The following is a 24,495-nucleotide window of genomic DNA, read 5'->3' on the forward strand; positions in this document are numbered from 1 at the left end:
ACCTTTGCCAGAAGTCCTTTTATTTCCTAAAGTAGGGGTTATTTTTATGTTGGTTTCTTTTGGATGCATGGCTATAGGATATACCACCCCTCTAGACATTTTTGAGTCACCATTTAGTTCCCAGCCCTTCAGCCTATGGAGTACATGTCTTCGTTTTTGCTTATTTGCTGAGCCTCATGGTGAAGGATACAGCATTCTTGATCACTCAGGTTGCTAAATACTTGGGGTCCAGGCAGCCCAAGAACCTTGAAACTATGTGACTCTCACCTGACACATTACACCTGCTTTCTGGGTAGCAAAAATCCTTTTCTCATCTGTCTTTTCCCTGATGGTGTAATCAGTGCAGCTATGGATCAGTTTGAAGTAATAGTAGTTAGTACATGAGGGGGTACTTGTGCCTGCCCTTCCCCTATTTTTTTTTCCCTCTGGCCTCTTTAATACTTTTAAAGCTTCAAAAATGGGCAGTATGCTGCTGCCTTCAAACTATATTCAGGTAATATTATCTCATTGATCTTCACAACAAATCTGTTGGAGAAATGTGTGCTATCGATCTCAATTTTGGCTCAATCCATCTGTTCTTTTTTACCTTCATTTCTCTACTTATCCAGTTTAGAGACTACAGTCCATCACTTTAATAATACTTTTAACAATAAGGTCCTAAGGTTTCTTGCCCCTCTGCACTTTTTTTCATCCCTTGCAGCAAAACCTTAACCGTGGATGAAATCATATAGGTACTTTTTCTGAGTCCGCATCTAAGCAGCTGAGCCCTGCTGGCACAGCTTTTTCCTACTATACATTTGGGACCACCCTTCAACATGCCCTGAGTAGAGATTGGCAAGCCTCCTCTGTTTCTCTCATCAGCTTATTGTCCATTTCCATGACTTTCCATTACCCATTCTGTTCAAATTCTGACTTCATCATGCCCCACATCCCCACCACCTTGGGCATGGCCTTACTTCCACTTTGACAGGGACGACAGAAGCCCTCATATTGGAACCTCCTCATGTACTCACTACTGTTACTTCCAACATATCAATAGCTGCACTGATATTTTTTCTTCCCTTTTGTTGCATAGAGAAACCACCCTTCTTCATGACTTAGAACAAGCTCTCCATCTGTGCCTTTTTGATCTTTTGAAACTTACACTATCATTCATCCCTTCTCTCTGATATATAAAACATCTTCCTCTCACCTGGATTCTTCCCATTGGCTTCTAGACATTCACACATTTCCTCCACTTTGAAAAAAAGCCCAAAATACAAAAAACCAAGAGGCAACAAAATGAAAACCTCTGAATGCACCATCCTTGTCATGCTATTGCCCCATCATAAATGAGTTTAATGAATGTGAAAATACTCTGCAAGCAGAAAAGTTTTGTAGATATCCAAGAAGCAAGATGTTTGATGATGTTAATGAACCGACTAAGCAAGTTGGCATTTGCTTTCTGAATAGAAAGAAGAGGAGGGGATGAATAAGGGAACTCCAGTGATTTGGACATCCTGCAAATCATCATCAAAAGAATTTTGTCAGTCTGCGTCACAGTGTTTTGTCAGACCAAACACAGACTGCTCTAATATTAATATAAAACCAAAATGAACTTAAAAAAAACCCCAAAAGTTGATGTTTCTAATAGTATTTTATTGAGAAAAAGGAAACATGAGCAGGAAATTTTCTAACTTTAAGAGAGTTGCAGAGTCATTTTTCAGTCTTCTGGTTCTTCCCATTTGGCAGTGGATGATAGTAGCGTGTAGACAAAATAGCGTCAGGGAGCTACAGTCATCATCAAACACAGACTTCACAGATCAACCATCAGTGTGGACAGAAGAAGCTAGCTTTTTAAGAAGTTTCTGCAGAGTAGTTTTACTCTACAAGATTGGACTGATGTTCCTTTTTCTTTTAATACTTAGGATCATAAGCTGGCTGGCCGATGTTTCTTGGAGTTGAGGAAGATGCTGGGATCAAGGGGTTGGTTCCACACGTAGTTGGAATAATCAGGACAGACTGGAAAGAATGAATAAAAACAAGCAATATTAGGAAATGAAGGAAACATTTCCATTTATGCTAGCATGTAAAGGAATAAAATATCTGGGAATAAGTTTACTGAAGTATGTGGAAGACTTGTACACTGAAAGCTACAAAACATTGCTTAAAGAATTTGAAGAGGGCCTACATAGATAAAAAGACATCTCATGTGCATTGATTGGAAGACTTAATATTTTTAACAGGTCAGTACTATCCAAAGCAACTTATAGATTCACACTTTCAGCAGGCTTTTTGCAGAAATGGAAATCCAATCCTAAATTCATACGGAGTCACAAGGGGGTACTGAATTGCCTAAACAATCTGGAAAAAGAAGAACAAAGTTGGAGGTGTCACACTTCCTGATTTCAAGACTTGCTACAACTCCACAGTAATCAAAACCATATGGTGCTTGCATAAGGATAGATATATACACCAATTGAATAGAATTGAGAGTCCAGAAATGAACCTACACATCTATGGCCAAGTGATTTTTGACAAGGGTGCCAAGAGCATTAAATGGGGGTGGGGGGAGGGATAGCCTCTTCAATAAATTGTGTTGAGAAAACTGGATATCGACATGCAAAAGAATGAAGTTGGACCCCCTCCTCACACCATATACAAAAATTAGCTCAAAACAGATCAGTGACCTAAAGGTAAGAGCTAAAACCATAAAACATTAAGAAGAAAACATAGGGGAAAATCTTCATAACCTTGCGTTTGACAGTGGATTCTTAGCTAGGACACCAAAAGCATAAGCAATGAAAGACTCAAAATAGATAAATTGAACTTCAAAATTAAAAACTTTTGTGCATCAAAGGTCATTATCAAGGAAGTTAAAAGACAGCCTACAGAATGGGAGAAATTCCCTGCAAATCATATGCCTGATAAGGGTTTAATGTCCAGAATATATAGAGAACTACAGTTCAACAACAAAAATACAAACAGTCCAATTAAAAATGAATGAAGGACTTGAATAGACATTTCTTGAAAGATGACATATAAATGGCTGATAAACCCATAAAAAGATTCTCAACATTATCATTAGCCATGAGGGAAGTGCAAATCAAATCCACAGTGAGATGCCATTTCTCACCCACTAGAATGGCTTGGTTAAAAAAATGGAAAATAACAAGTGTCGGAGAAGATGTAGAGAAATTGGAACCTTTATGCATTCCCGGTGGGAATGTAAAATAGTGTAGCTGCCATGGAAAACAGTTTGGCAGTTCCTCAAAAAGTGAAAGAATTATTATATGACCCAGCAATTCCACTCCTAGGTATACACTCAAAAAGAATTGAAAGCAGTGTCTCAAATATAGATGTGTACACTAGTGTTCATAGCAGCATTATTCACAATAGATAAAACGTGGAAACAACCCAGGTGTCTATTGGCAGATGAATGGATAAACAAAATGTGGTATATATATATACAATGGAATATTATCCAGCTGTAAAAAGGAGTAACATACTGATATGTGCTACAACATGGATGAACCTTGAAAACATTATGTTAAGTGAAATAAGCTAGGCACAAAAGGACAAAGTTTGATTCAAGTTATATGAAATATCTAGAATATGCAGTTTATAATGAGAAAAGTAGATTAGAGTTTATCAGGGGATGCTGGTGGTAGATAGGGAGTTATTGCTTAATGGGTACAAAGTTTCTGTTTTGGGTGATGGAAAAGTTTGGTAATGGATGGTGGTAATGGTAGCTCATTGTAAATGTGATTCATGCCACTGAATTGTATACCTAAAATGTTTAAAATGGCAAAATTTATGATATATATGTCACAACAATAAAATAAATTAATAAAAATGAGCAATATTGTTACCACAATCTTGTTCAGTCCTTTTTGATCCCATAAGAGTCAAGGACAAATTGTGCTCCAGCAGGCACACAGCGGAATTTAGCAGACACTTAAGTATGTTTTTATCCAACACGTATTCAGATTATTTTACCGAGAAGAGGCCCAACTTACCCTGTTCATGTTGGCTTGGTTGGCAAAATGGGCTGTGATACAAGTTATGCAGAGCTCCAAGAGGGAGAAGATCGCCAGCATGCCTGAAATTCCTCTCCCAGACAGCTGAAATCAGGAATAAGCATCCTGAAATTCTGGCTAATCAAGACAGCCTCACAAGGCTTCAAAAAGTTATTGGCTCATCAAATGTGCTATTGTTCATATGCAACTAATTCCATGGTCAATTACTCTGTCATCAATGTATGCTTACTTAAGGGGAATGCAAATTTATTCTGGGTTTTTTAAAAAATTGCTTCTGGCAAGCAGGCGATTTCATTTAGAAATGTAAAGGAGGTAGATTTTTTTTTGGCAAACAGGCTATTTCATTTAGAAACATAAAGGAGGTAGATTTTTTTCTTTGTATTGGCTTTCTTGTTTTTATAAAGATTTTACATGCATATTAAAAAACTAAGCAATATAGAAGAAAAAAACGATTATCTCAAATGTCATCCCCTCAAAATAACATCAACATTTGGTGCCTGTTACTCTGTATCTCTATGTATAGGGAAATGGATACATACAGAGTTAGCAAGAGAGGGAAAATGGGAGAGTAGAGCAAGAGGGATTGAGAAAGAGAAAAATCATTCTCTAATATTGAAATCATAATATGCTTCCTATTTTGAAATAAAAGTATTTTTACTTTATTTAAATTTAAAAGAAGAAAAGAAGTCAAGTCAAATTAAAGGAATTTCTATCTTCAGATGTTTTTTCATAGAAAGTAACAGCTTTTATAAGGTTCTTCCAAAATTAAAAAAAGTTTGTGAAATCCATGAATTAATTTTTAAACCTTCAGGCTGCAATTTTAGACAGTATTAAATGACTGTTCATTATGAAAAATGAGATGATTAGCACTCTTATTTTGTGTCTCCCTCATCTTTACCTCCCAGTTTTTGATAATTATATTATTTACTTTTTTGAGTGAAACATTTTAACATTTATATTCAGTTCTACAGCTATAATTTCCCCAGTTATCTAGTCTTAGTTGAATATTTACATAGTTTAGTGCCCCCTCTGCCTTTCTGAGTTCTTTGATTTAATTCAACTCATGTAAGGATGGCAATCACATTAATGTGTTTTTTTGCAGCACCCACATGTTGTTTTACTGAGAGTATTTTCTGATTATTTTTATACCATTATACTTGCACAAGAATTCAACATATTGAATGTGCTATTGTTTTAAAAATTTTTATTACTTTTTTTTTCATTAGTGTGGTACACTTGTTATGAAGAACCAATATTGATCCATCATTAGTAACTGAAGTCCATAGTTTACATTAAGGTTCACTCTTTGTGTATATACTTCTATGGACTTTGATAACTGTGTAATGTCATGTATCTACCAGTATGGTATCATACAGAATAGTTACACTGCTGTAAAAACACCGTGCCCCACCTATTCATCCCTTTTCTACACCCCAACCACCTAACCGTGACAACCACTGATTTTTTTTTTTTAAACACTTCCCCTTCCCATTTCCTCATCCCCCTTTGCCCTGTAAATTATAATCTGCTTTCTCTCTGTGAATTTGCTATTTATAGTCATCTCTTATAGGTGATATACAATTTTTGTCTTCATGCGTCTTGCCTGTTGCATTGAATGTGTTTTCAAGGTTCTTCGGTGAAGTCTCATAACTTCATTTTTCCTTATAGCTGGTTAATATTCCATTGTGTGTATGTACCACATTTTGTTTATCCATTCATTTTCTGATGGACATTTGGGTTGTAATGGCTTTTGGCTATTGTGAATAATGCTGCTATAAACACTGGTGTACAAGTATCTGTTTGCAATCCTGTTTTCACTGTCTTTGGGTATATACCTAGAAGTGGGATTGCTGGGTCAAATGGTAATTTTGTTTTTAAATTTTTGAGAAAGTGCCATATTGCTTTCCATGGTGTCTGTACCTTTTTATATTCCCACCAACAATGCACTAGAGTTCCAATTTCTCCACATTCTCTCCAACAGTTGTTGTTTTCCATTTTTAAAATAATAGCCATCTTTGTGGGCATGAAGTGGTATCTCTTGTGGTTTTAATTTGTGGTTCTAATGATTCTGAGCATCTTTTCATGTGTTTATTGGACATCTGCATATCTTCTTTGGAGAAATGTCTGTTCAAGTTCTTTGCCCTCTTTTAAATTGGGTTGTTTGGCTTTTTGTTGTTGAGTTCTAGATGTTCTTGGGATATTAAACCCTTATCTGATATATGGTTTGCAACTATTTTCCCCCATGCAGTGGGTTGTTTTCACTTCCTGATAATTTCTGTCGATGCACAAAAGTTTTTAATTTTCATGAAATCAAATTTATCTATTGTTTCTTTCATTGCTCGTGTTTTTGGTGTCATATCTCAGAATCCATTGCTGAATACCAAGTATGCCGGCTTATATTTATGTCCCCCAAAAAAGCCATATTCTTTAATGTATTCTTGTGAGGGCAGTCATATTAGTGTGGATTGGGTTGGAGCCTATTGGTTCAGTGTCCCTGGAGATGTGACCCACCCAACTGTGGGTGATAAGTCTGATTGGATAATCTCCATGGAGGCGTGGCCCCACCCATTCAACGTGGGCCTTGTTTAGTTTTACTGGAGCACTAAATAAGCTCAGACAGAAGGTACTCATACGAGCTGGAGCTGAGACAGACATTTTGAAGATGGCCGTTGGAAGCTGATGCAGACATTTTGGAGAACACCATTTTGAAATGCAACCTAAGAGCAACCAGACGCCAGCCACATGCCTTCCCAGCTAACAGAGGTTTTCTGGATGCCAATGGCCTTTCTCCAGTGAAGGTACCCTTTATTGATGGACACTTTATGGCCTTAAGACTGTAACTGTGTAACCAAATAAGCCCCCTTTTATACAAGCCAGTCCATTTCTGGTGTTTTGCATTCTGGGAGCATTAGCAAACTAGAACACCAAATTATGAAGATTTGCCCCTATGTTATCTTTTAAGAGTTTTATAGTTTTAGCTATTATATTTAGGTCCTTGATCCATCTTGAGTTGATTTTTGTATATGGTGTGGTACATGGGTCTAACTTCATTCTTCTGCATGTGGATATCCAGTTTTCCCAATGCCATTTGTTGAAGAGACTATTCTTTCCTTACTGCATGTATTAGCACCCTTGTCAAAAATAAACTGGCCATAGATGTGTGTGTCTATTTCTGGACTTTCAATTCTATTACACTGTGTTTGTGCCAGTACCAGTGTTTTGATTATTGTTACTTTGTAATACAATTTGAAATTGGGAAGTGTGAGCCTTCCAACTGTGTTCTTCTATTTCAAGATTGTTTGAACTATTCAGGGCCTCTTATAGTTACATATAAATTTGAGGATTGGTTTTTCCATTTCCGAAAAAAGTCTGCTGGATTTTAATAAGGTTTGCATTAAATTTGTATTGGCATATTAACATATTAACATACTGACATATTAACAATGTTAACTCTTCCAATCCATGCATATGGGATGTCTTGCCATTTGTTAAGGTCTTCTTTAATTTCTCTCAACAGTGTTTTGCAGTTTTCTGTATGCCGTTCTTTTGTATCCTTAGTTAAATTTATTTCTAGATTTTATATTCTTTTAGATGCTGTTGTAAATAAAATTGTTTTCTTAATTTCCTCTTCAGATTGTTCATTGCTGGTGTATGGGAACACAATGTGTTGCGCACACATTTATTGATTTTGAACCCTGCCAGATTGCTTAATTCACTTATTACCTCTAATAGTTTTCTTGTGGATTCCTGATTTCTATATATAAGATTGTGTTGGCTGCAAATGGAGATAGTTTGCTTCTTCCTTTACAACTTGGACACCTTTCATGTCTTTTTCTTGCCTAATTGCTCTCACAATATTGAACAGCAAAGCATGAATCCTTGTCTTATTTCTGATCTTAGTTGTAAAGATTCAGGTCCTTCACCATTGCGTATAATGGTAGCTGTGGGTTTTTATCATGCTGAGAATATTTCCTTCTCTTCCTACATTTCTGAGTATTCTTATCAAGAAAGGGTGTTGGATTTTGTGAAATGCCTTTTCTGCATCCATTGAGAAAATCATGTATTTTTTTCCCTTCATTCTATTTATATTGTATTGAATTGATTGATATTCATATGTTGAACCACCCTTTCACTCCTGGGATGCATTCCACTTGCTTGCGGTGTATATTTTTTCTTTTCATGCCATTGGATTCTATTTGCTAATATTTTAAAAGGATTTTTGCATCTATATTTGTCACAGAAATTGGTCTGTAATTTTCTTGTGATGTCTTTACTAGACTTTGGTATCAGAGTGATACTGGCTTACTAGAATGAATTAGGAAGTGGCCCTTCCTCTTGAATTCTTTGGAAGTGTTTGAGAAGGATTTGTATTAATTCTTCTTTAATGTTTTGGTAGAATTCACAAGTGAAGTCGTCTGGTCCTGGACTTTGCTTTGTTGGAAGGTTTTTGATTATTGATTCAGTCTCTGTACTTGTTACAGGTTTGTTCATGTGTTTTATTTCTTCTTGAGTCAGTTTGGGTAATTGATGTGTTTTTAGTTATTTTTCCATTTCTTCTAGATTATCTAGTTTGTTGGTGTACAATTTTTCATAATAATCTCTTATAATCCTTTTTATTACTGTAAGGTCTGTGATATCAGCATTTTCCTTTCTGATTTTAGTTTTTTGCATCTTTTCTCTTTTTTCTTTGTCAGCTTAATTGAAGATTTGTCAATTTTATTGATTTTTCAAAGAACCAAGGTTTTGTTGTATTCTCTCAATTGATTTTCTATTCTCTACTTCATTATCTCCACGCTGATCTTAATTATTTCTTCCCTTCTGCTAACTTTGGGTTTACTATGCTCTTGTTTTACTTGTTCCTCAAGATGTAAAGTTAGGTTATCAATTTGAGCTTTCCCCTCTTTTTAGATATAAGCATCATAGCTATAAATATCTCTTTGAGGACTGCCGCTGGTGCGTCCTGTAAGTTTTGGTATGTTGTGCCTTTGTTTTCATTTGTCTCTAAGTCTTTTCTAATTTCCTCTGTAATTTCTTATTTTAACCCATTGATTGTTTAAGAGTGTGCTGTTTAATTTCCATGTATTTGTGAATTTTTCATTTTTCCTACTGTGATTGTTTTCTAGCTTCATTTCATTTTGGTCAGAGAGGTTGCTTTTTATTATTTTCATATTTTTATTTAGACTTATTTTGTGCCCTAACATATGATTTATCCTAGAAAATATGTGCACTTGAAAAGATTGTGTATTCTTCCATTGTTGGATGAAGTGTTCTATGTAGATCTTTTAGATCTAGTTGGTTTATAGTGCTTTTCTGGTCCTCTGTTTCCTTATTGATATTTTATTTAGATGTTCTATCCACTGTTGAAAGTGGTGTATTGCAATCTCCAACTCTTAATGTAGAACTGTCTATTTCTCCCTTCATTTCTGTCAATATTTGCGTATATTTTGGTGCTATGTTGTTAGGTGCATATATGTTTATAATTGTTAAATCCTCTTGTTGAATTGATCCTTTTGTTGATAAATAATTTCTTTCATTGTCCCTTGAAAAGGTTTTTGACTTAAAGTCTTTTTTGTCTGATATTAGTATAAGCACCCCACTCTCTATTGATTACTATTTGCATGAAATAATTTTTCCATCCATTCTCTTTCAACCTAATTGCATCTATGTATCTAAGTGATTCTCTTGTAAACAGCATTTGGATGGGTTATGCTTCTTTTTACGTTCTGTCAATCTCTGCCTTTTGAATGGAATGTTTTATTCATTCCTACTTAAGGAAATTACTGATAAGGCAGAATTTACTACTGCTTTTTTAACTAATTGCTTTTGGTAGTTCTCATACCTTTTTGTCTCTCCTTTCCCCCATTACTCCCCTCCTTTTTTGTTGTGATCATTGGAATGAGCCATTTGAATCACTTATGCATTCCTTTTTTGGAGATTTAAAGAAATATTTTCTTTATGGTGGACATGGGTATTACATTTAGTATACTAAATCTATTACAATTTAGTTTGCATTGATTCCAATGTGACTTTAGTAGCCTACATGACACAGTACCTCTAACCTTCCATCCCTCCCTTTTATATTCATGTCACAAATTACATCTTTATGCACTGTGTGCCCAGTAACAAAGATTTCACTTGTGTTTTACACATTTGAATTTTCAGCCTTATAAAAAAGCAAAAGACAGCATTACAAATGAAAAATCATACAGCCATATATTTTTACCCCTATTGTTATTTACACTGGAGATCTTTATTTCTTCTTCCAGTTTTGAAAGACTGTCTATTGTCCTTTCCTTTCAACATGGAGGACTCCCTTTAGCATTTTCTTTAAGCAGAACTAGTGGTAATGAACTCCTTCAGTTTTTGTTTGTCCAGAAATTACTTGATTTCTCCCTCATTTTTGAAGTACAACTTTACTGAGTATATTCTTCTCTAGTAACAATTTTTTTTCTTTAAGCACTTTAAATATGTGCACCCACTGCCTCCTGACCTCTATGGTTTCTCTTGAGAATTCAGATGGTAATTTCATTAAGGATCTCGTATATGTAACACTTTACTTCTCTCTTGCTGTTTTAAAGATTTTTTCATTGTCCTTGGCATTGGACTGTTTGATCATAATGTGTCATTGTAGATCTGTTTGGGTTCATCCAGCTTGGCATTCATTAAGCATGGATTTGATATTCATATTTTTCTTCAGTTTGGGGAAGTTTTCTCCTATTATTTCGTCAATTATTTTTTTTTTTTTCATGCCTTTTCTCTTTTACTTCTCCTTCTGGGACTCCTATGATGCATATATTGGTATGCTTGATGGTGTCCCACAGATTCTACAGGCTCAGTTTATTTTTTTCAATCTTTTTTCTTTCTACTCCTTAATTTCAAGTGTTTTGTCTTTTTGAGTTCATTGATCCTTTCTTCTGCCTCCTCCAGTCCACTCTTGAACCCCTCTGTTGAATTTTTCACTGCATTTATTGTACTTTTGAATTCCAGAATTTCCATTTGGTTCTTCTTCATAATTTCATTCTCATTATTGAAATTTTCATTTTGTTTGTTGTTTTCTCAATTCTATTTAGTTCTTTTTCTATGTTTCCTTTAGTTCATTGATCCTATTCATGAGAATTGTTCTAAATCATTAATTAGTAATTCCAGAGATTGTGTCTTCCAGAATATTTTCCAATGAATTATTTTTTTCTCTGTGACTGGGTCATACTTTCCTATCTCCTTTTATACTTTGTGATTTTTTTTGTTGTTGTTTTGTTGTTGAGACTTGGCCATTCTGAGTATTATATTTTGGTCACCCTGGAAATCTAGTTCTCCTACTCTTAAGTCAGTTCGATTATGAACAAGAATAAAAATACAGGAAGGAAAGAAAGAGAGAGAGAACAGAAAAGAAAAACTAACAAACAATCGCAACACCCCCTCCACAAAAAAGTAGGGAGGAAAAAAAAAACCAAGGAAGAAAATAACGATATGCACTGCCTCTCTAAATCTCTTCTTACATGTTGGTGGGAAGCCAGAAACTTCTGTTTTTGATGCCCAAACCTAGACCACCATCCCTGCTCATCCCTCAGGGATTTGCCAGACCTAGAAATATAAAATAGACGAAGAAAAACAAAAACAAAGCCTACCAATTGAAAAAAAAAGAAGGATAAAAGGTAGAGGTGCGCTGGCTTTTCATGTCCCTGTAGATGCTGGTGTTTGGGAGAAGATGCTGCTTCTGAGAGAAACCAAGGCTAGCATCTGTGTTGGGCTCTTAGAAATCAGCCAGACTAAGCAACACAAGAAAGAGAAAGAGGCAACCCAATCAATGCAAAAGTGCACTGGGTCTGTCCATCATGGTAGATGATGGCATGAGACCAGAAGCCACTGCTGCAGGGCGGGCTAAAACTGAGGCAAGAGTCCATGCTGTGTCCCCAGGCACCTATCACTCCAGGAAATGCCCACACACAGAAGGGGAAATAAAAACATATCTAGCTCTATATGTCCAGGTGGATACTGTTGGGAAGCTGGAAGCTCTGCTGCCCAGAGGGCCAAAATTTAGGCCAGCTTCCACACTGGTCCCTCATGGATCCCCCAGATACACCTCAATCCTCAACCCCAATTTTTAGAGGAGGAGGTTTCCTTTGCCAGCTGTGGCCCCATGGTAGAAAAGTGCCCTGGAAAGTGTTGACTCTGGTGATCTTTTTTTTTTTTTTTCCTCCTGAGTTCCTTGGAAGCTCTACAGGAGTTTCTACTATGCAGGATTTGCTTTATCTTTTCTTATGTTTGACATCTTTCCACCTCAGTCTTCTTAGATCCAGATTGGAGGGTGTTGTGAAAATTCCCAGTATTTTTTGGCTTTCCTTCTTTCCTCTGTTTTGTTTCTGGGAAGTGGAGCCAGGGCAAGGAGCTGTACTTTATTCTTCCACCTTGAGTCACAACAGAATAATTTGTTTCTCTCCTTGGATGCCCAGTTAAAACCTGGTTTTTGTGTAATTTTTGTTCTTTTTGATTGGTATTGTAGAGGATGAATTTTGTATGCTTGCTACACTCATCTTATTTACCAAGAGGTCCACTCATTTATTCTTGCCTCCTTATAAACTTTTCTCTATCTTGCAAGCAGAGCATCCCTTTCAAAACACACACCGGTTCTCTGTAAAACTCTTCGGTGGCTTCCCGTCTCTCTCAGAATGAAGACCAAATTGTTCTTGAAGACCAAATTGTTCTTCATGGCCCAAGAGGTAAGATGGTACTCTCTAGTCTAGCTTCATTTCCTACCCTGTTCCTCCACCCCTTACCATCTGTATTCTGGCCCCCAGACCATCCATTCCCTCCTGATCTCCTGGTCAGAGACCAAGCTTGGCCTGTATAATGACAATGAATGGATGGTTCCATTCTGAGTATGTAGGCATGTGCTTCATTTTGCAATTTCTCCATTCTTTGGGTTTCACTAATGAAAAACAAACATCCTTGTCCTTCTCATTTTCTGCTTATCCCATTCTTCCTCAGAAACAAAAAAGCTACTTAACAATTTGACAGTCTTATTTAAATAGAATTTGACATTTGGAAAATAATTTCTGGGTATTATTAGGAGTCTGGGAGGCCTATTGTTTGTGTGTTTAGTGGTGGGATGGGCCAATAGGCCATCTGTAGAGGCTGCTCTTTCACTTTATTTTATAGTTCCAGAGACCACATGACTGGGCTAGGGCTGGATTAGAAACAAAGATTTTCCACTAGAGCTGCTGTATAGTAGTAAGAGATAAAAAATAGAACCACCCCATGAGAGTGGAAGGAGGAGAGGCCCCTGCTGATTATGGGACACTTACCACTGCCCAAGTGTCTTGTCTTTGTAGCCCATTGATGCTCATATCCACCAGCAACAGAATCACTCCAATAAACGCAAAGATAGCACTGACAATATTCATTCCCAGGCTGCCTTTTATCTAATGGGGGCAAAAGGAAAAATAAATCATTTATAAGATTAATGAATTCAATGATTCTTAATCTTTGAAATTTTGAAAACATTTTGAAGTCAAAATGATTTTGTGTTTTTTTTTCCCTCTGCTCTTCTGAGTCGTTACCATGAAACTATTTTGTATTATTGATCATAATCCAAAGTAGAAACTCATCTATAATTCTGTTTAAAATCCTTGTACACAATAACAACTATATTCCCTTTCCAGAAGTGATAAAACAACAACCACATTTTTAATGAGCATTTTTCTGGGACAGGCACTGTGCTAAATTTTTAAAATTCATTATCTCATTTACCTCTTACAACTCCCACGGAGGTAGTACCATCGCATCCAATTTTATAAATGGGAAAAAACATTCCTGCACATTTTTTTGTCAGTAAATTTAGGAACTAATGGAAACCCCGAAGTCTTTCCAGGGACCAGGTAAAGAACCCCACATATAGAAGGAGGCACTCTTTAGGCTTTTGTGGTAGGTGCACAAAACTTTCCGCAGTTTCTACAATTAGATTTTGACTTACACCAGAATGATTGTGTAACCAAGGCCTCTGCAGGCTTCCTGGAGATAGTGCAGGTAGAGTTCTTTATAATGTGTTAATTCTTCAGCATGCTATAGAGTATACTGAGGGTCTCTAAAAGGCTCTTAGAAAAATTGATTTAGCTATAGTTTCAATTGCTGTCTTTTCCAAATGGACAGGTTCTATGCTTGGACAACCTCAGTGAGAGGGAAGGAGCCATGAATGATGCAGAAAAAGTATATTTTATTTTGTTTTTGGATTACAATGGGAGTGGTTAATCATGGTTAGACTAATTTTATTTTATTTTAGTTTTGTTTTGTCAGGGAGAGTACAAGCAACAAGATTCTATGTTCCCATTTTCCCATTCTTTCCTCTTGTGCTGGATCAAATAGAAAAATAGAATCTCAAAACCACCTCTGCTCTAGTTGGCCCTAGTTGTAGACAAATCATTTTCTTTATCCTGGTTCAGAAGTCGACCATGAAATTGCAGAAGGTGGGGTTCTGTACCTGTGAATTGAAAGCCCCATCTCAGTGATTATTTTATAAGTTCCTGTGTACTGCTTTTAATGGTGATTTAAATATTGTAAAACAAGAACTCAATCTAAATGAGAATAGCAGATAGACACAATACAAGCATGCAAATACAAGGCAGAACTGAGAAATGGCAAACAAACAGCGGGGACTTCGTTACTGAAGTGGCAATAGGTGATGGTTCCTGGACCCTGCATTCTTTGGTGGAGTTGTCCCTAATACAATGTGACCCCACTGAACCAGGGAACCTTTAGGTAAAAGTGTAAACAATCTTTATCTTTATGAGTTCCTACCCTTGTGAGTTAATGAGTCAGGATGTGGAGCTCTGCCATTTCCGAGTGGCAAACTGTGTGGCCAATTCTCACCCTCCTGCATACACCGTGAGGGCGACTGACAAATGTTTTGGGAAAAATGCTCCCACTTAGATTTTCCAAATCCACCTTCTCAACTTTCCTCCTCTAATAAATAAACTGATCTATAAAGGGGTTTTAAAAGTAGAAACATTATAACTTACCAGGCAAGGTGAAAAGTCCTTGGACACCTTTATAGAGAGAGTGCCAGAAGCAATGAACTGTAGAAATAGAAAAATTTATTTGTGACACTGTGGGTTCTCTGATTGTTCCTGAGAACTTCTCTCTAGATTCGTTTAGTTTCCCTCTCAAAAATTCTTCTCATACTTATTGATTTTCTGGAGTCACTCTTAGGGATGTGTCCTTGACATCATCTTTTTTTTTTTTCTCCCTAGTTTCTTGTATATATAAAGAACTGTTATACTCATATAAGCTTTGCCTACTTTTCTTGTTCTGGTGATTCCCAAGCTTTCTGCTCAACCTCTTCTTCTGATCAATTGCATATTTTCAGTCATGTTCCCAATCACCTTCTGCTATCCACCCAACACCCCTCTAAAATGTAATAGGGAGCTAAAAATAAACTTTGTCTTGCTGATTACTTGATTAGAGTAAACTTCAGTATATGGGTTTAAGCTGCAAGTTAAAATGGGGAACAAAAATTCTCCCTTATTTATGCCCCAGCGGAGTTGTTATTTTTCTAAATTCTCCAGGCTGATCAGATGCTGGGTTATCAAGGGATGGGTTGTGTATAGACTTGGGAATTTCTGTGCTTTATAAACTGGAATGGAGAGATGAGATTGCAGTCTGCTCACAGAGATGCCGCCCCAGAATGGATATCCGCCAACAAAAGCGAAGGAGGCAAAACCACGAACGAATCCATAACTGATGCTCGTTAAACCCAAAACAATTCCAAAGCCAATGTGCATCAATCCAATTATGATCTGGATGGCCTGAACAAAGAAAACAGTCATTTTAAAATTGCTTTTTCATTTTCAGACCTGTGAAACATTACTGTCATTGCTACTGATGCTGCTTATTTATTGTCAACTGTGCTAAGTCATTTAGGCATGCCTCTGGAGCAGGAGGTAGGCCAGTAAGATTTTGACATAGAGTAGGATAACCCGGGAACTGAGGCCTTGTTTGAGGTATTTGGAGAGGCTTGTTACCAGTGGCCCAGGGAGAGCTCTTCAGAAAGTGCTATTAGTTTAGCACACATTAGCATCCCCTGGCAACTTTTGAAAGACTCCTAGAAAAAAGTGCTTTTGCTGTGGCTTCAGTGGCTGTGTCTTCCCAATGGACCATTCTCTTCTTGGGTATCCCCAATTAGGAGGAAAAGATTCATGAAGAAAACAGCATTTATTGGACATTAACTGGCACTGCTCTAAGCACTTTCCATTTATTATTTCATATAATCCTCCCAACAACTGGATGGGGATCAGAGGCAGAAAAATTAGATGTCCAAGATCACACAGCTACTAAAAGGCAGATCTGGGACTCGAATGCAGAAAATCGACTCCTGAGTCCATGTTCCGAGCTCGGCTCAACCCTACCTTCTCCATTGAGTCTTCTCGAATACACCAGTCAAATTAAGCTACCTTTTACTGTATGCATTTCTGATGCATCTTATGTTGTAAACCACTCACCTTGTTAAATGGTTTTGTACTCATTTATATTGATCTTTTATTATTGTAGGAACTAAGTTTTCTTATCAGCAAAGAGAAAGTCCCCAAAATGGGATGCACATTTTTTTTGGAAATAGTCACCATAGCAGGGGATGCACAGTTTACATCTTTGTACCCTTTATTAGTCCTGAATAAACCTGTATTTGTGAGAAATAACTATTGGTGTATTGGACTAAAAGTCAATTGTAGATTTAGAATTTGTTTCTTCTTAAGTTTATGTCTTCTCTCTCTAGAAAGACTGCAAACTTTTTGATGGTGAGTGCTGTGTTTATTTCAACAAATAGCTACTGACTATCTTTAGAAATTGAATTAAAATTAGAAAAAAGAATTTAATAATGCTCAGAGGTTAATACTGATTTTTTTTGAATAATGAAGGTCCTTCAGACTTTGATAAAAGCTATGAGCCTTCTCACCTTAAAAAAAAAGTTCTTGCATATCTACATGTACACACACTACACCTTTGCATATCATTTCAGAGGGGTCATGGGCCTCATTTAGCCAGCCGATGGACCTCAGTTGAAGTCCTGCATTAGCATTAATATATTTGGGTTTTCAGCTCTTCTCCAAAACAGCAATCCAATCATCTGGTACAAACACCCCATCCTCATCCTTGCTGTCATCTTGAGGAAGAGTAGTTTGGTCCTAAATTAACACTGACCTTCCTTTCTCCTAGGATAGCACTGGCTGAACCATTTATTGGTCAAAACTGTCTATAGGCCAGACTTAGTAATTTGGGTGTATAACTTGCTCTGTATTTTTTGCTGCAGAATCATTTTAAGGTTCTGAGTCGATTGGTGCAGATGCTTCACGCCCTAAAATGTGAGGACACCTGTTTTGTGGTGGTGACTGAAGACTGCTAATGGCAGAGATTTTCAATCTTCAGGGAGAGGAATTAGCTTCTGCCATCTGGAGCTTTTAAAGATCAAAACTGCACTTATTGCTTTAAGATACTTTTATTGCATACCTCTTCAGTCCCAGGCAGAATGCATTAAGGCTCCCCATTCTACTCACAGTAAAGCCAGAGCCTGTGTTCTCCAGGCTCCATCGGCCCTCTGCCTTCCTACCGTCTACTCCCTCCCTTGCTCATTCTGTTCTCCTTTATTGGCCTCCTCCCTATTCTTCAGACACCTCCCGTGATGTTCATCTAAAGACCTTTATCATAGGCGTTCCCTCTTCCTCGAAATTCTCCCCCAATACCTGCATGACCTGCTTCTCGTTTCCTTCTTATCTTTGCCTAAATGTCACTTTCTAAGGACAGCCTACCCTGATCAACTTGAAATTATTACCCCCTCACTGCTTGGTACTTCCTGTCCTTTTTACACGTCATTTCCCTCCATAGCATTTATCACCTTTTAACACACTCAGCAGTTTACTTGTTTATTATGTGTGTAGTTTGACTCCCACCCACCCCCGCTCCACCCAGGCTGTAAGCTCCATGAGGGCAAATATTGTGTCTGTTTTGTTCACTGTGATATTCCCAACACCTGTGTGGGTTCTGCTGCGTGAGATCCTAGTGTGTCATTTACTTTCCTCATCTGGCAGGAAGAGGATCTGTCTGAAATACTTTTTTGCCTAAATGATTGAAGGGCTGCCTCTTTGTCCAGAGTTTGGATCTGACTGCTGGACGGCAATTGATGCTCATTTTTACCTTCCTAAAGCATCAAAACGTGAAATAAGTAGTAAGATTGTTAGAAGAGTGCCTGGCAATTAATGGACATGCAAAATAGTTTACCAAATGATCAAAGGAAAAGTGAGAGGTTTAATATAGTTTGGTGGAGTTAGTGGTATGAACGAAGTACCTGGGAGGCCCAGAAAAGAGACTAACGATTCTGCCTAGGCAGGTGGGATCTTCACCTGCAGGTAGGGCGTATTTCACAACACCTACAGGTACAAGATTATACGTGTTCAAAGTGTCCTTTACATTAGTAGGTGACAGTTAAGTCATAACACGTCCAAGGGCACTGGGGTGAGAGGCACAGCAGATGGAATGGCCTCTAATTCTTTCATACCCATCCTTTCCCATCCTTTCCATTTATAGTTCCTTCCCATTTTGAGGCAGCCATTGCTTATTTTAGTGTGACTTCACCTGTATGCAAATACTAGGCATATAACCAATCCAGAGACAGTACTGAGGGTGCCCAAAATGTCCTTTGCAGAAGCGAGATCAAGTTAGAAGTAGTGGTGCTGCCATAATGTCAAAATTTTTGCATTGTCCTGCTGGGAGGGGTCCTTTGTCACCCATTAGAGTCTTGCCTTAATGTAAAATAAAATTAACTCAGGGTCAAGTCTGTCTGCAGACAAATTATTTCTACCTTAAAAGGTAGAAAGATTGGACAGTATGTCATGATGATCATAAACTTCCCTCCACCTATAATTTTTAAGTGCAACACAACCTCCCACATGTGAAATTAAAGTTCTAATAGTAAGTAGACTTACCCCTAGTATCCTGGCCTCTTCTGTGAAGTCTTTCATACTTGTTTCTATAGCTGAGTTTACCACTTGTATATTTCCTTGTCCCTGCTGACCATTAGTGATGATTCCTGAGGTAATGATGAAAGGGGGCTGACCGCTCTGAATTTGGCTTACTGGGTTTATTAAACTGTCAGGTTGTTGTGGCTCAGGAACCATAGTGTAGTTTGGTAAGTAAGGATCGGCTGTGGTTTCAAGGTTTCCAGAGTGAATTGTTGGCTCAGATGATAACATCGTGCCCTAAATACTGCAAAACATACCAAAATGGTACAATTACCCACAAAACAAATGGAAGAAAATTTTGTTAAATGCTATTTGCAAGTGAGCAAATAACGGGTAATGGGTAATGACAGCTAATATAAACACAATTCTCATTTGACTTTGGAATGTTCTGTGGTTTGAAGAAGTAGAGGAGGGGAAATGGGGATAGATTTATCTTCCAATTCCTATTTGGTTTTATGAGGTATTAATATGTATTTATCTTCCCCCATTTCACTGCATCTGAAGGAAACAGAAGGAAGGAAGGTAGTAATGGACCCCATAAAGATGTCCATGCCCTGATCCTCCGAACCTGTGAAAATTCTGTTTTAAATAGCAAAGGGAATTAAGGATGCAGATAAAATTAGGATTGCTAATAAGCTGACCTAAAAATAGGGAGATTATTCTAGATTATTCAAATGGGCCCTCTTGGATTACAAGGATCCTTAAAAGTGGAGGAGAGAGGCAGAAAAAGAGAATCAGGAAAAGAGATGTGATGATGGAAGTAGGGTCAGAGAGATAGAATGTTGCTGGCTTTGGAGATGGAGGAAGGGGGCCATGAGCCAAGGAATGTGGGAAACCCTGGAGGTTGAAAAGAGCAAGGAAATGGATTCTCCCCTACCATCTCCAGAAAAGAACACTGGAAAGTAAGGATTGGATGTGGTTTCAAGGTTTCCAGGGTGGGTTGTTGGCTCGGATGATATCATTGTGTCCTGAATACTGCAAAACATACCTGTTCCTGCTGACAGCTTGACCTTAACCTCGTGAGACTGGTGTTAGACTTCTGACTTACAGAACTGTCAAATAATACATTTGTATTGTTTTAGGCCACTAAATTCGTGGTAGTTTGTTACAGCATCAAATAGATGACAAATACAGGGCCAAGAACACAACTGAATGGCAAGTAACGCAGTCCAAGATTTAAAATTATTTGTTAGTAACTTGAAAAGTGAATAATTCACGTATGGCCCATTAAGTTGATTCTCTTGTTCTTTGAGAAAAATCCTCTTGAGATTCCCCAAAAGCTTAGAGTGTCTCAGGATACTCTCAGGCCCAATGTGGCCAAGGGAAATTTTGTTGGAAATGAACAATCATAACTAAATATGGCCAGCAATCCCTAATGACCCTTGCAAAAATCATGACACTTAAAAGGTTGGTCTTCAGTGTCCCAGATTCCCTTTTTTGAGCCCTTCTCCCCAAACCATTTTCTTGTACTTCATGGATATCAAGAAAGTATGAGCTATGAACCCCCTCACCCTCGGTTATGAAGTCTGAATAGCAGACTGGTGCATTTCACCACTGGCATATTCATAAGCACATTTATTTTGGATTGGGAGATTTACCTTGCTTCTTCTATCAGACCATGTACTCACAGAATTCTGAAATTTGGGGGTTGGAGAGTCTTTCCAATCATCCTTCCCCATTCCTCTTGGTTTACCGATGAGAAATTGAAGCTCGGGCAGATTAAATGGCTTTCTCAAGTTTACATAGAAAATGTGTCGTGGAGCCAAGAATAGAAAATAGGGCTCTTGACTGTTGGTCCAGTGTTTCCCTACTAAAATTGTTCACTGTGGATGCTTAAAGAGCTTGTCTTCCAGGCCAACTTTGGTGATGGGGAATTGACCATGCACCTACAACTACGCAAAGACAAAACTACTGCCTTCTGCTGCTGTGCCGAGGACTTTGTAAGCCAGACTTGTTTCTTAGTGATTCAAACACTAAGCCAGCAAAGCCTCTTCTTGGGTAGTGAGCCTCAGGTAGGCTGTCTAGAGAGCTATCATTTACTGAACACTTATTCTATGCCCAGTAGGAGCTGTGCAGTGTAGTGATCAGGAGCATGAAATCATGGAATCCTGGCTCTAAAATCAGCTATGCATCTTTGGAAAGTTTGTTAACCTCTCTTTGCCTTAGTTTCTTGTCTGTACAATGTAGATAATAAGAGTAGTTTCCTTATAGGGTTGCTTTGAGTAGTAAAGAATTATTCCATGCAAACTTCTTAGAAATGCATTTTTAATATAATAAGCTATGTTAAGTGATGGGAGACATTATCTCTCTTAGTCTTTGCAAAGCCCCATGAGGTAGGTTCTAGTATTATCCCCATTGCATAGATGAGAGAACTGAATCCAAAACCTACATTCACAACCACTACTCTAAGCTGCCCAAATGCTAGATTCAACTGCAAAAGGTTGGAAGCTCAACAGACAGAGGACAAACACGTCTCTGAAATTTCTGATGACAAAGCGATTACTTTTTCAAAAAGGAAACAAATGTTAATGTTTTTAAACAAAGAAAATTAAAGTTTTGTGGCTGTGATTCTTGAAGAACATGAGGTTGCAGCCCAAGGATCTGGTTTCCTTGGCCATTTATGCACAAGCCCTGTTTTCTAATCCCCAGTCTGCTACTTTAGTAACTCTGGGGCCTTTAGCAAATTACTTAACCTCTCTAAATCCTTGTTAGTCCCCATGTCTCAACTGTGGAATGAGATTAAATAGGGGAGGTGTGGAGATCAAATGATTGTAATTCCATAAAGCCTTTGGAACAGTGCCTGGTATATGGCAAGAGCTCAATGAAAGATAGCTATCACTTTATTATAAGAGCCCAAAGTGTCTTCTTTCCCAATTTAAGCTGTGGATGTGGCCAAAAGGAAAGCTTGTAGCAGAGATTGAATTTTAAGAGGTCAATGCAAAGAGTAAATAGATAAGAGATGGGGGCTCGGGGTATAGTAATTAGCCAGAATGAGAATTTTCTTGAGTTTTTTTTAAAGTATACAATTAAATGTTTGTCCCATGTTTCTGCATGTATGTGATCTCATTACCCCTTCTTTTACTGTTGATCACTGGAAAACTTTTTGTCTCATTGAAAATTTTGATAAGAAAAACCCAAGAGTTTGCATTTATTTATCAACAATTTCTGATTTCATATCTACTATTTAGTTTCTGGGCTATGAGTTTTATATAGCCATAGCTATATATATAGTTTTATATAGCTATATGAGTTTTATATAGAACCTTGAATTTTAGCAATTCTGTAAAGATTATGGCTGGTCTCAGAATGCATATTTACTGGATTAAGTTCTAGTTAAAAAAAAATGAGTAAAGAGTCTAGCCAATCTATGTCCTTTTAATTTATACTAAAAATGACGTAATGTATAAGCAACTTTTTTGGTTGCATAGTTTGGTCCAAAGGGAGGGAAAAATGCTCGGAGAATAACTAAATGATTAGCCGATTAAAATGAAGATATTCCTAGAAATGATACAAGAAAAGGGAACCCAATGAAGAAACTCTCTTTGTAGATTCCATCCATTGACATAGTACAATTTTTCTCTTGGGTATAGGCAAAATATTTACCAGTAGTTATCTTTTTTATCTAAAAATTAGAGCAACCACAATCATTTTTTCAGCACAAGGAACACATTAAAAAATAAAAAAGTCTGATGAGATCAAAAGGAAAGGGCCATGGTAATAAGACAAGAGCTCACAATTTGCCTTTTGATTAGTTGGTTTCAAATAGAAATTGCTAGTTTCTTTCCATCTTCCTTCTCCATTAATCTGACTATTGAATGTTGATGATCATGGTCTTTGAATATATAGTGAAACAAAATGTTGAATCATTTCCATAGTATCTATCATTCAGTGCACCTACAGGTATACAGGTATATAATTTTCCACAAATAAACATGCTGACCTAGTGATAACGTGTGATTTTCCCCACCTTTGTTTCTTGCCAGAAAGAGGCACCATGATTAAAATATATTACAAAACCAAATGCTATAAGAACTGTGCTATGAAAGTCATGTGGTAGCTGCATTAACATCAAATGCTTACAGTGGATAATGCCTCCTCCTGTTGATTGATGTTCATGAAACTGACATACATTTGAACCAACTATGTCATCACTTTTAGCATTAATTATTGATTCTTTTCTTGCAGTAACTTTTACCTGTTAATAGCTGATATTCTTTTTCCTTACGTTCCTGTTTTTTTTTTTTTTTTTTTTTTTAATTGCTCTCCTGTTTCATTTTTCACCTCTTTTCATTCCTCTTGGTTTGGCTTTCCCTTACATAGATAATCCACTGATCTCAACATACAGTCAAGAATTGGCTTCATCTCTCCAGACTAGAAAAGGGAACACAGCAGAGAACCCATACAGATAGGGCAGCCCCACTCTTTATGCCCATTGATTCAGGTCACGAGATAGTGGAGATAGTTTAATGGACTTACCACCGTGTTCCTTTTGCACCTCTGTGTCTTCTCTCTGTCTCTGCTCCAAGCTCTGTGCTGGTCTCAAGTTTTATAGGTACATTTTACTTCCTCATTTTAAACCATCCCATCTCTTTTTTATATGGTCCAAAGTCCTTTTGTCATTGGCTCTCTTCCACCCCAAATGGATATATAGGCCTGTTCGTAAATTTTAGTATGTGCTATGCTTCCTCTCTGTTGTACTGGAAAACTTTTCCTGATGTCCCCCAAGACTTTCTCAGCCACTTTGCATGTTGTGCTACTCACTAGTGCAACATCATATTGCATTATAATGCCTTTTTAGTTAGATAAAAAAATTGGGAAATGCAGATAATAAAAAAAGAGAAAAACATCCACACTCCTACCCCCCCCCCCCAATAATTAAGGACAATAGTTTCATTTACAGATTTTTAAATTTTTGTATGTAAATAATGGATTTTACATAGGCATATGGTTTTGTAAAATCACCTAATTAGGATCATATTGTGCACATATTTGGAATCTGCTTTTTAACTTAATGTATTATAAACACCTTTTCATGTCAATAAATGTATTTATGGTGCTTCTTTTTTTTTACCTGCAATTTTATTGAAATATAGTCACATACTATATAATCATCCAAAGTGTACAATCAGTTCTTCACAGTATCATCACATAGTTGTGCATTCATCATCACTAACAATTTTTGAACATTTTCATTACTGCAAAAAGTAACAAAAATAAAAATAAGAATAAAAATAAAAGTAAAAAGAACACTCAAAACTTTCCATGCCCCTCATCCCCCTATTAATGATTTACTTTTTTGTCCCCATTTTTTCTACTCATCTGTCCATACCCTGGATAAGGGGAGTGTGAACCACAAGGTTTTCACAATCACATGGTCATACCATATAAGCTATATAGTTTTACAATTGTCTTCAAGAATCAAGGCTACTGGATTGCAGTTCAACAGTTTCAGGTATTTCCTTCTAGTTATTCTA

The 24,495-nt window shown here is 37.2% G+C and overlaps 1 protein-coding gene across 1 annotated transcript; it reads right to left on the reverse strand.

The window, feature by feature from the left end:
- Window positions 1-1,896: 1,896 nt before the first annotated feature.
- MS4A12 (membrane spanning 4-domains A12) lies at window positions 1,897-19,252 on the reverse strand. Its single transcript, XM_037839443.1, has 6 exons — window positions 18,986-19,252; window positions 15,680-15,817; window positions 15,032-15,088; window positions 13,322-13,438; window positions 3,999-4,103; window positions 1,897-2,001 (listed from the first exon to the last, which is right to left on the reverse strand). Exons 1-6 carry the CDS (start codon window positions 19,250-19,252, stop codon window positions 1,897-1,899), a joined length of 789 nt encoding a protein of 262 aa, XP_037695371.1.
- Window positions 19,253-24,495: the final 5,243 nt, after the last annotated feature.

This window comes from Choloepus didactylus, chromosome 6, assembly GCF_015220235.1.
Source record: "Choloepus didactylus isolate mChoDid1 chromosome 6, mChoDid1.pri, whole genome shotgun sequence".
NCBI classification, from domain to species: domain Eukaryota; kingdom Metazoa; phylum Chordata; class Mammalia; order Pilosa; family Megalonychidae; genus Choloepus; species Choloepus didactylus.